At 34.8% G+C, this 13087-nt stretch overlaps 1 protein-coding gene across 1 annotated transcript; it reads left to right on the top strand.

Moving 5' to 3' along the window:
- Nucleotides 1–6344: 6344 nt before the first annotated feature.
- On the top strand, nucleotides 6345–12504 carry LOC116247266 (uncharacterized). Its single transcript, XM_031619329.2, has 2 exons — nucleotides 6345–6834; nucleotides 12131–12504. Exons 1-2 carry the CDS (start codon nucleotides 6567–6569, stop codon nucleotides 12283–12285), a joined length of 423 nt encoding a protein of 140 aa, XP_031475189.1. The 5' UTR covers nucleotides 6345–6566; the 3' UTR covers nucleotides 12286–12504.
- The last annotated feature ends 583 nt before the right edge of the window (nucleotides 12505–13087 follow it).

Below are 13087 nucleotides of genomic sequence, written 5' to 3'. Positions count from 1 at the left end.
ATTAGGCCACACTACCTTTATTTATTTCCAAAAAGGTTAGTGAATTTCGATAACGAAATTTGTTAATAGAGGAAACATTGTTAAACCTGTGTTTTACTGAAAGGGGCATATTGGTGGAACTTAAAGAAAATGTCATTTTACAAAATTTCATGAAATTTACAGACAGATGTTGTAAATTTAAAGGGAAAGAGACCCTTTCATTGCCCTACAATGCCTCTTTTTTTTTTCATCATGTTAGAGGCTAATGGGGAGTTAGAAAGAAAACAAGAGAGGCAAAATGGAGGCAAATAGGAGAAGGAGAGGAGTAAAGAGGGAGAGAAAATAGAGTGATTGTGAGAGGGGAAGGAAGAGGACAAGTGAGTAAGAGAGGAGAATGTGAGATAGAGAAGAAGAAGAAGGTGGACAACAAGGAGGTAAAACTAAATTTATTTTTTATTTTCTCTTCAGCTTTTAACCCTTCTTTTAGATTAGTACCTTAGATAGTTGCTTAACTTGGATTATGATAGAGAATCCTATTTTGTACATGTATGAGCAAAGAGTTAGTGTTCATTATTTTCCTTTAATCTTTTGAGGGTTCTTGCAGTTTGGGCTGTGTATGAAGGGTTTCTTATGATTAAGATGTGGTTTTAGTAAATAGACAAACATTCAAGTTAAACAACATTCAAGTTTATAATGAGATTAGGCAATTCTTCTTTTCAAGCCTTGCCATTTAACTTGTGCAATGGTCCATATTTTATGTCTAAGTTTGAAGCTATTGCAAATCAAGGTCATGGAATGAGAATCCCAAGCTATCATGAAATACAAACTTAGAGTCTAAATGAAGCAACTGAGAAAAAACCAAAAGCAAGTTAGAGAAGTAGAAGCTCTTATGGTCACAAACTGGTTGTATCTTAATGACAAATTGTTTGATTGAAGGTAAAGATAGAAACATGATCAAAGATGATTAATAATTTGTTAAAATTATTTGCAGAAGTAGTTAAAAAAGTTAGAGAATGAAATATAGTTCAAATAATTATAGAAAATGTCACTAATTATAAAGCTACAATCTTAAAAAAAAAAGATTGAAGGTTGTCCACATACTTTTTAGACTATTTATGCAGTCAATTGTCTAAATTTAATGATTGAAGATATCAATATATTTTGATGAGCAAACAAGTTTTAGACAAATAAAAAACTATAACTACATTTATATATGGGCATATATGACTTCTAAATTTGTTTAGAAAACACACAGAAGACAAATAACTTTTGTGACTTGCCAGTACTTGCTGTTCAACTTTTTATCTTTCTCAACATACTATCCTCACCAATAAGAGAAGGTTCAAGAATATATTTATATTTTCAAAGTTTTAGATGTGATTATTATGTTAGAAATGCACAATGTAAGTCAGTAGCATACATTGTTATTGAAGACAAAAGTTTTTGAAAAGCAATTTCATGTATCATTAGAGCCATGTTACCCTTAGTGAAAGCCTTAGGAGTATTTGATTCAGGTGAGACATTTACTATCTAGGTCTTTTGTATAGTCAGATGAAATTAGTAAAAGAAGGAATTTAGACAATGATGAAAAAATATACATAAATTTAGAAAATAGTTGATCAATAATGAGACTATCAATTGCATGATTATTTACATATTGAAAAGCATAATTTGGACTCTCATTTTTCTATGATCAAGATGCAAACAAAAATAATATGGTGATGGTTGGATTTCTATAATGACTGGACATAATAGTAGAAGAACAATGCAAAATTGTGATTCAAATGAATAAATATAAAAAGAAAAAGTTATTTGGAAGATATGATGCAATTAGAACAAGAAAGAGACTATCTTTTGATATGTTTCAAATTTTCTCTTTATTTTTATGATCCTTTTTATGACTAAATAAGATGAAGTCATCATATAATATATTTCTTATTATTTTTTTGCCAGATGATTGGTATAATGTATTTGATATAAAAAGTGAAAGAATTGAGGAACATTGCAATGCAAATTTTCAACTTTACTTACATTGCATTCGATGTCAACATATTTAGAGCAAATTTTATTCTGTAAATAATAATATTTTGACATGATTGATTGCATTTATTGTCTATTGTTTAGTATTTTACAATTTATAAAATTATATAATAGGTACATATAAAAAGTAGAAACCGTCTTGAGCAAGAGAAACTCAACTACTTGGTGTTTGTCATGTACAACATGAATTTGAGTGAAAAACTTGTGATAAAAAACTATTAAACATCCATTATCTGCTAACAACATTGATGTGGTTGACGAATATATTGTTGAAAATTATCACCTTCAGTATTAGAACTACAAATTCTTGGATGGACCTAAGTTTTTATTTGGATGCTATAAAATACTCTTGAAAATTGAATTAGGTCCGCAATAAACACATAAATATGATTAATCTTTTGTAAAGGTGCAAAATGATTTGAAATAAAAATATGTGCAATTGTCTTGATTATTTACTAAATACATTCATTTTATTAATGTTTTTGAATGAAGCTAAAAAAATAATAGGAGATGAAGTGAGAGTATAGATAATGAGGAGATATAAGAGGAAAATAGATCTATTCCATATATGAATGATGCAAATGAAGTCCTTTTGTCTACTTCCAATGAAAAAGACAACAATGGAAACATTTAAACTTTGTTGAAGTTATTGACATTCATATTAAGGAGATAATTGTATTTGAACTCTTGTTTCTATATTGTTCTTGAAAACTTGAATGTTTGTCTATTTAGTTCTTTTAATTGATATAGTTGTCTCAATCATGGTTTTCTAGTTTTAGTTGTTCCTTTATGAGTATTAAACTACTCATCCTTCAATAGAATTTGGTGCATTTTGTGAATGTTAAATTGTATACTATCGGATTTTACATAGAAGTATTGTTTAGAACATATTGATTTGGGATTATTCCATAACTTTTTTGTATAAAAAGTATTGTTAAAACATGTTAACTTGGGGATTACCTCACATATGATTGAGTTGTTTTCAATATCATTTCATGATTGTGAATTTAACTTCACTTTGGATTATGGATATTACTTGATTATGAAATGAATATCCATATATGGTATGTGTATGAAGATTGAAAGCTCATTAATTGTAATACAAATTAAACATGATTTTTTTATTGTTGTTTACTTACATAATTGTTATTTTAAATTGTTGTTTTTCATTTTTGACATTATTTTTATGAATATTATATATTTCACAATTTTGGTCGCGATGCATATGTTTTGCTTTACCTTACATTGCTTTCACTTCATATGTTGAGGACTTTGCTTCACCTCATTGCAGTTAACAACATTGAGATATTATAAGTGTAATTGCATCTCTACTGTCTACTAGTACAATTTGTGAATGTTTCTCATTCATTACTTTTGTAATATTTTAAACATGAGCTCAAATGTCTTCACGGTACAATCAAACAAAAATTTATCAAAGCAAATGTAATATTTTGAATTATGGTTCACGCTAACAAACTAAGGAAATGGTCAATGATGAGTATTAATTTTCATTGTCATTTCAAAAACAAGAAAATTGTTGAAACATTCATGATCCATATTTTTTGACATTGAGACTACCTGCAACATATTTGTAGCATATTGATTTTCAAATAATTCAATCACACTATTAAAGCCAAAGTCCTTGTTTAATTTTTTTTGTAAGTAATTGACTAGGCAAATATTTCACCATTTCTCATGGCCTCTACCATATTTATTCTTAGGTAGTTTTTATAATCCTTCACTATGAGTAAAACATTCTTATGAACACCATATTGTTTTTCATAAGCAATTGTAAGTCTTAATTATTGCAACAGTAACATTACATGTTAATTTATCTATTGCAGCATACAAAAATATCATTTTACAATATAACCTTAACAAACAAGGCATAGTTAGAGGTGTCAAATCATGGTTATGATCACATAAAATGTGTATTTGTAATGTATTTCCCATTCAAAAGCTTTATTATCTCCATTTTCACTTGACAACTGTATCTTAAATTTAGCTTATGTTTTGCTGAATCTCCATTTGGTTTGGTACAAACATTGTCAAACTTGTACGCATTGAACTTATTATCAAATTGAATTCCAATACATGGATCAAACATTTTGTGTCTACATTTAGATCATTTTCACAAACGAAAATGATACTATTTTCTACACTTTTTTTTTAGGGAACAATACTACTTTCAAGTGTTTCGTTCACATTAATGACCAAAATATTATGTGCAGGTCTACTTAGGGTTGCATCATGTATGAACATTTTCTCTTCATTGTTAGAGCTTTTGACAAATATTTATTTAGTGTCTTGATTGTAATGAAACTCTTCATTGTCGTTGTATTTTCATTGTTACTGGATAATACAAATACCACTGTGGACGTGCAAATCATATGAAGTAATCCAATAAGTAATGCATATAAAAACTAAAACTTTTTGAAGGGATATCAAAATTGTTTACATTGACTTACAAGAGATTTATTAGCAGTTAAACAAGTACTATTAACACAAAACCAACCATATAAAGGTAGAACTGCCATGACTTACCAAAGAATAATAAGATACAACAAGTTACCAAGGTGTGTGTGTGTGTGTGTATAAATGATGACAATAATTTATCAATGTAATAAAGGCTAAAAAATGACTTAATGTGAACTAATAGTGTCTTATCAATGATAAACAAAGTGATGTATATGCACATGCAAAAACTTAATGTGTATGATAACAAGAATATAACAAAATAATAACACAAACAATATGAAATAACAATGCAAATAATACTAAAATGATTTAAGTTCTATCATATGGCTGGACCATACCAATTGCTGGCACCCTAATTGCTAAACGTTCTTCTTTTTCATGTCTCCTTAACCAAGTGAATTAATCAATAGGCCTAATATCTTCTCTCGCATTTACCTTGAAAATACCATTGTAATAATCTTTTGAAACAATAATAACAATATGGAACTATAAATTGCACAATGTTTGAACAAAAGCAGAACAACATGGATAGGTGCTTATGCATTGATAATGATTCTTCATTTTTTTGTTTATTTATTCAACATGACTTACCACAACACCATTTTTTAATGCATTATAGTTTTTTGTCATCTTATTTAAAGATTTGGTGAACCTTATCTTCTTGAAACTCCATTATCTTTTTCACTACCATACGCTAATTCTTCAATATGATGGATCAATTCTTCCACAAAGCGAAATAAGTTGTTTGTTCACTCTATGAGGTAGAAAATGTATCGTCATGAAACTCTATAATCTTCTTCACCAATGTAGGTTGACTCTCTATTAGAGTTGATGGATTTCTCTACCAAGGTGGAACAAGTAGATAGTTCAGGTAGGAAATGTATTTGCTGAAAGTATCTTAAAATATATACTAGGACATTTAGGTAAATGCACAATATTTAACTTTAATATATATTTTTCTTTATGGGCAAAAACACAAACAAATCTGTGAATCCCACAATCTCCTAAGCTCATCAGTTTGTGTTTAGGATTGTACAAGCAACATGGTTGGAGAAGAATGAGCTCTTAGGAACTCAAGTTCTCTACATTTTCCATTACCAGGACTGCTCTAAAAAAATTACATATAAAAAGCCTAGTTTTGTCATCCAAACCAATTAGAAAATCATGTTGCATTTGTTGACTTGAGGGTTTATAAGTACTTGGATCTCAACATTCGAGTAATGTTGGATGGCCTTGAAGTGTCTTCTGGATTTTTCACTCTCGCCCTCTCTTGCTTGGCTCAACCCTTTGTAACCATGGTGGTATCTCTCTTTAACCCTGCCTCTCTCTCTCTTTTTTCCCCCACCCTTTTTTTTGTCAATGTTTTAACCCTCTCACTCTCTCTCTCTCTCTCTCTCACACACACACACACACACATTTTTTGAATCAGTAGTTGGCATATCTTTCAGGCATTGGAGGCTGCCAAAGAGCAGCCACTTTCCGACGCATCTCCTTTCGTTGTCCTCTTTACAGCTAGAAAATGAGTCTTTAAAGTTCTTTTGGCTGGTGAGAAAAGGGCTTCGATGCCCTCTTTTTTGGCTGAAGAGGAGGGCATCCAAGCTCTAGGTTACATTTTTTTCTTTCATTCTGGCGTGGACCTTTTCTTCCATGAGGTCCTTGCCTAATCTTTTAACCCGTAAGGGCCGAGGATTTTTTCCAACGTGGGCCGTTGCCAAGCATTTCTTTGTTTATATTTTTTTAGTTCCGGATCTCAAGATCACTATAGATCTCGTAATAGATCCATCGTTAATATCAAGATCCGAAACCGTGGCGAAAACATCTTTCCGGATGCTGGATTGTTATCCGGTTGTTTAACCTGGTTCTGCCTGGAAAACATCTCTGTCGATGCTGGTTTGTTATCTGGATTCGAAACAGTTTACATGAATCCGTCCGTCCGTCAGTGGTCTGAGACTCTTCATTTGGGTGGACATGACGCACGATAAACGTTTTTGAACTGGCGCGAACTCGGGTGACGCGGAGCCAGAGGGTCTCTGTGGGAGTTTTTAGACGTGTGGATTCGATCGGTGAGGATGGACGTGCGAGCCTGTGCCCTCCCTCTAAGCCCACCGTCTTCACTCTTCTTCCGTCCACAGCCACGGTGGAGCACGACGGCTAGTAGTTGCCCAAGAATGTCTCAAGGTGGCTCGACATTGGTGGTTTGCTGTCAGACGTCAAGTAGCCACAAGGACCAGCCAAAGTCGAAAACGTCGCTAAGAACCTGTCGGAATTGCAAAACCCAGTTCGATCCATCGCTTAACCATCCGTCCTCATGCCGTTTTCACACCGCCCATTTCGGAGGTACAAACATATATGCAATCGATGGGCCGAGTACTTCGTTCTTTTGATTTGTGCTAGCTACACCCGTTTTTTTTTTCTTTTTGTTGCTATTGGAGTTAAATTTCGTAGTTATTTTTTGAGTTTGGGGAAGATTATGATCGATCATTTTGCCCAAATGTTGTAAAATCTGCTCCTGTGTTTGATCGCATCTGCACTGCCCAAATCCGAGTCGTCGGTGTTTTTTTTTTCAACTTCTTTTTTAAATTTATAAATATGATTAGAGCATGGTAAGGGGAGGCATGTAGCTCAACATTGTTTTAAGTGATCTGGACATTTGAAACATCAAATCAACAACAAATAGGGTTTTCAGCTTTGAGCAACCTATTGTGCATTTTTGAAAGCAGCAAAAAGCATATGGGTATGATGAGAACTTAGGTGAAAAGAGCAACGATTATTATTAACATGATTGTTATTGTTATATTAACCTTTTTGGTGGATAAACTAGCTTTAAAGGCACCATGTGAGCATGCACACTACAAGAGAATGAAAAATATTAGGTATTTAAAAGCCAAGAAGATGAAAGAAAGCGTTAATTGTTGAGTTGAAAAAATGCACCGCTATACACTTCCTTATAAAATTGCGTCGCATTTCTCAACCTTCCCATGCAGGGCATGAAGCAGGAGGTTATTGCAAGTGACCTGGCAGGGACGTCTGTAAAATATAGGAGGCATAAGTCTGACCCGTAAGGGAAAGTAACTGCCTGGTGCCTATGCGTAGACAACCAGCTTGTGGCTTTCGGGGTGATGAACTTCTTAGGAAAAGAATATATATATATATATATATATATATATATATATATATATATATACATACACTCACAACAAACACACACACAATGGGGGTGATGAAACTTCTTAGGAAAAGAATATATATATCTATATATTTATTTATTTATATACATACACACACAACAAACACTCACACATATATACTAGGACTAGGAGGCATGTATAGTCTATTTTGTGGGTCTTGAGGAAATCACTAAGCTTACTGTTTTTTAGTTTTTACCTTAATGGATAGAAGAGATGGGCCGTGGTAAAACTTTACAGTGTCCAACTGCCAATTTGTGTGTTATCCATGAGGCCTTGGTACCTAAGCATGTCAAGCTGTTTGGTTCCAGGCTTGTTCTTTGAGTCAGATGGAGAGAAGGCTGATAGCCGACCGAGGGAGTCGAGGATCTACACCTTACCATGTTGGACGAAGTTGAAAAGTCCAAGCATGTGGGCACTACTGTCTTTACTAGTGAACGTTAATTTTATCCAGCACATCAAGCTTATTGCAAAGAAGTAAACATGATGGCAAGGAATATATGCCCTTAGAAACTTGGGATTTTTAGCAAGGAATATATTGGATTTCTTGAATTAAAATAGGTGAGTTGCAAATTTAGATAAATAGCTGGTTGGGCATGTGAGCAGTGACATTCATTTTTTGTTAACAGGAAGGAGGTCAATCAACCCCCGGTAGAGAGAGAGAGAGATAGCTGTTTCACTGGTGAACACCTTGTCAGGGCCTGATGTTCTTACTGGACTTTGGTGGACATGGATTTAGTACTTTTAAAGAGGGAGGAAGATAACAATGGCCTAAGGCCGACCGAAGGTTTGAAAGAGGGATGAAGGGTTAAGATAAAAATCTAAAAGCTAGGCTGAGAGAAAACATGTGAAGGACGTTTTCTTTTTATTTTATGACTATGAAAGATCTTGATTAATGTGTGCGTGAAAGCACTTCGTTGCCTTGAAGCGTGGTGCTTTCGAGTATCTGGTGTTTCTTTTCATGAAAGAACATATGTCTTCCTGCACCGGACCTTCACGTGGTGCTTGTGGTGCTTTGACTCACCAAATTCAATTTCCAACTGTGAGAAGTCCAGTCAATTTGATGTAAACTATGGACTTGCCTTTAGCTTGAGTTTGGTGTTGTTAAGCGAGTCATAAATTCATTAATTTAGTCTCATAAACAATTAAAGAGTTTCTTGACAACTGCTTTGAAGCAGTTTTTCTTTGTCTTGAAAGTGGCACACATTTTTTACAGTTTGAAGCATGCTTTTATGACACTGCTCATGAGAACCAAGTGATCCAATCAAGTAGATGAGAGTGAGACAACAGACTTTGCTATGTAAAAGTTACTTTTTTGAAAAAGGTGGGTGATAATTAGTTGTTTGACTTCAAACATGCATTTTTGACATCCTCCGCATTTAATTTTCATCTGATCAGATGGTTAAAATGGTTTTTATGGTTTCTCATCTTTCTTGGATCTTATATTGTAGTGGCCTTGGTATGTGTATGTGTATGTGTATATGTATTATCCCTACCCCTAGTCCAAGTCTTTTAGGATTTTTTTACTTTGCTTACTTGTAGGAAATTTCAGTTTTGTATTTGTACATATTTGACATAGATAGTTTATGGTTTTAAATACAGAATAGTATAAGGTACACCATATGTTGTACATATCCAAGATCTACGTAAATTTTATTACACAAGCTTGCGGGGTTTGGCTTGTGGGTTGATTGCCTGATTGGAGTTTGAACTCTACATGTCTTGAAGACGAGGCTTCGAGCTGGAGCTGTATTTGTGGTAAATGAGCTAAGGCCAAACAACCCTGTTTGGGTTTGTTCCATTTATCATATAAGGGCCTAAATATGGTTCACATTTTATTGTACTTCTGGATCTAAGTGTAAGATTTGCTGATAATTATAGGTATAAGATTAATATAGAAATCCCGATACCAGATTTTCAATTAGTCTGTAATTGTTGGCTCTTCGTGGCCTTTGACAGCTATGCATTGGCAGCATGGGTTGTGCTTTATATGCTTGATATGGGTAGTGACTGCTGACTCCATAAGAGCAGGTTTTCAGGTTGATCTTGGGGAATTCAACACTTTCTTCAATGTAGTGCTCTGTGAAACAATGTGAACCTGAATATATTTATGCCTTGGGCAAGGGGACCACAAGATATGCTTGTAAACATACCCTTGAACTCATGGTTTTTTGGAAACTATGATTTCTGAATAGGATTGGGATTTGTACTTTCAGCATGCAAGCACCTGCTGCTCCAAACGTGGCCTGATGTTCATAGTTTTTCCAATAAAGTGGTTAACAATATTTTTTCAACAAAGGAGTGCTGTTCTTGCAATTGGCCTCATAATCTTCACTTATGTCACCTGATGCAGCACCATCTTTTTCCTGATGAAGTAAATGCACAAGGAAAAATCCTTCATTTCTTCTTCAATTATGTCGTCCACATTGTTAGCCCATTCCTTACCCAAATTGTTGTCATGATTAGTAACTAAAAGCATACAATCCCAAGTGGCGATGTTTTCTACATTTCAACTGAATCTCAACGCACATCCTCATCTTCAATTGAACATAGTAATGCCTTCCTGATGGTTGTCAGCTATGAATGACCTATAACAATGTCACCTGCTTGACCTCTGAATTTGCATTTGCATCACTGAGAAATGGGCTTGTCCAAGTTTGGTAAGGAATGTCAGGTTTATTATGATAAATGGGCCTGAATCTTGGTGAATGGTCTCTGAAACAAAACTTAGCCAACACAACTAATTCTGAAACAACCTTTGTTCACCATGTTGAAGTTTGCGCATTCTCAGCTGAAGCCTGGAGCTGGACTCAAATCCTGTGAACGTGATGAGCTTAACTAGGACCATGATCATTAAGGATAACAGCAAGATGCTAGTTTTTATGCTTTTTCTGCTCAGAAATCGGCTAGTATGCATGAGTTCTCTGCAGCCACCAGCAAGCCTGAGACATGGGCTCACAAGGAAAGTGAATTAGTTCTAATGAGGTAGGTCTACTTCATGGGAAGATGCATTTCCAGAATCATCCTGTATTTCTGTGGACAATGTTCTGCATGTTGAAACCAATTGTCATCGAGAGAAAAGTAAATCAAACTCTTCTGTCTGTTAACATGCAATATGAAATTCACTGTCTGATAAGGTGGAAAATTTATTCACGGTAGCATGTAAGATAAGTTAGTTTTCTCGTTAGCATAGGCCAGTTTTCTCGTTAGCATAGGCCACCCATCCCATTTACGTATGAAATAGCAGACACAAGTGTTTCCTCTTTGTGTAAAATTCCTTAGGGAAGTTGCTAGGAATAGGAACCCATCACTAGCAACATTCATCTCCCGTATTCTGTGGCTGAACTTGCTTAAAGTTACATCCCCAAGACTAGCAAGATGTGGTCTATGATTGCTGGGCTCCTTATTGTCTATGATTTCTAGCTTCTGTATGAGATGATTCATATTCAGACTGAAAAGCTTCACAATCATCAACTGTGCCCAGATAACCATCAATCCCTGTTCAGCAAGATAAAATTATTTATAAATTCCTTAGGGATGTGATGGAACCCCTTCCCTTCTAAAGGCAGTGGAAGTGGAAGGAATGATGGGAGGCAAAGAAGATGCTCCATCAATTTGAGTGGAATAGGAAGCCACCGCTAACACTCATCTCCCTTAGAACAGTAGCCCATGTCTGGATTTCCTCGAAATTAACTCTCCAAGATTAGCAAGATGTGCTTTATGATTTACCTTCCCTATGAGCTTCATCTTCAACTGAGGCGCTTCCTTATCAACTTTGCACAGATTGTCATCAAGACTGAGTCTGAGATCATCTTGGCCAAAAGCTTGAATCTTTCCATGGACACCATGGAGTGGACAGCCTCTCTCATGATCTTGGAAGGAATATAAACTCCTATGAGAGGGAGTCCCATTAGTCTCCATCCACAAAAAGTTCTAAAGCAAAAGCCATGCAAGGAAACTTAAATAAAATAAGAAAAAATTAACAAAACATCAATGCATTTAGATAAAAGATCTTGCACCTAGGATGCACAAAGGTGAGGAACAACATTAGCATTCTAGGTACACCGATGTATTTTACTTTCTTATCCACCCTTGTACGGTGCTGGGAAGTGCCAACTAATTTTCCATCTTGCAACTACCAATTTGCGACACATAAAACATATAGGCCATTTCTCTAATTCCAACCGTCATCCATGATAATGATGGAAATTGTTATACAAATACACTATGTTCATGGAAAGTGCATATCTAGTATAATCATGGGAAAAAGCTTGCACTGAACTGGCATTATCTGTCTTGCTCGTTCTTTCCTTTTTACTGACAAAAGCATGTGAAACACTGGAGTGGTCCATCCTTTTTATGCTCATATGAAGATGAGTCTGAGCTATAACTTGTTTAGACCTTTTCTTTGGGTCTACCATCTAACATTTGTTTTACTTGTTCTCTAGGGGAGACAAAGAGGAAGTTTGAAAGTGTTTACGCAGGTGGAACCATGAACACACCTGGATCAGGCCAAGTTTTTCAGTATTGGCATTGTTGTGGTTCTGAAGATCCATTTGATCCAGGCTGTACCTTAGCTCCTCACTCTTCATATGATGACTAATTCTGTGCAGCAGTAAGTTTTGTACTAGTCAGGCTGCCCCGCCTTAGGTGGGGAAAATTCAAGACCATGTTGTATTGAATTATGCATCTGAATTCATGTTATTTTGAATCAACAGAAGTCAAGATAAGATTTTGAGCCGCACTTACTGATACTGTAACCAACCATATTTTTCATTGGATCTACATTGAACTTGAACAAACGCTTATACTTTCTGTGCAATCTACGCTTGTATAAGACGGGCTTCCATTGGAGGAACAGGGCTATCTGCTGCGGCCACATGGTTCTCATCTTAAAAATGGTTTGTTCAATGTCTAAATTCGTTAGTTAAGCTTTTGATAATTTTGTCTTCTATTTTCGAAACTTGACTAGTGTCCAAAAAATTGTGTTATATCAATTCCATCCAGTAATTAATTGGTGATGACTTGAACTTGTATCTTCAAATTGATCCTCATTTTTTGGTGTATTCAAGCTTATAAATGTACAGATCACAAAACAAGTCTTAGATCATCTTTTTCCGAGCAAACATAGATATACGTTGTGCATAGTATGTTCTTTAGATTTCAGATTCACCAATACAGTAAAATGCGTCCGGGAGAAGATGGCCCCGACTGCAGACGGCAGATGGCTACAGCCGGCTAGACGGCCTATTTTAGGTTAATTAATCACATTATGTAGCTGCATTGAATTTAGAATTGGACTACTGTATGTTTAAAACCAATTTTTTATGATAGAAGCAAAAAAAAAATATACATCAACGTTTTAAGCCAAAACAGCACTAATTGGTTCAATATGATTTTAAAAT

This window comes from Nymphaea colorata, chromosome 1, assembly GCF_008831285.2.
Source record: "Nymphaea colorata isolate Beijing-Zhang1983 chromosome 1, ASM883128v2, whole genome shotgun sequence".
Lineage (NCBI taxonomy): Eukaryota > Viridiplantae > Streptophyta > Magnoliopsida > Nymphaeales > Nymphaeaceae > Nymphaea > Nymphaea colorata.
This window is presented reverse-complemented; position numbering and strand designations above follow the sequence as displayed.

Coding starts and splice junctions, on each gene's coding strand:
- LOC116247266 (XM_031619329.2), top strand. CDS start 6,567: ATGGACGTGCGAGCCTGTGCCCTCCCTCTAAGCCCACCGTCTTCACTC. Junction 6,835..12,130: donor TCACACCGCCCATTTCGGAG/GTACAAACATAT, acceptor CTTGTTCTCTAG/GGGAGACAAAGAGGAAGTTT.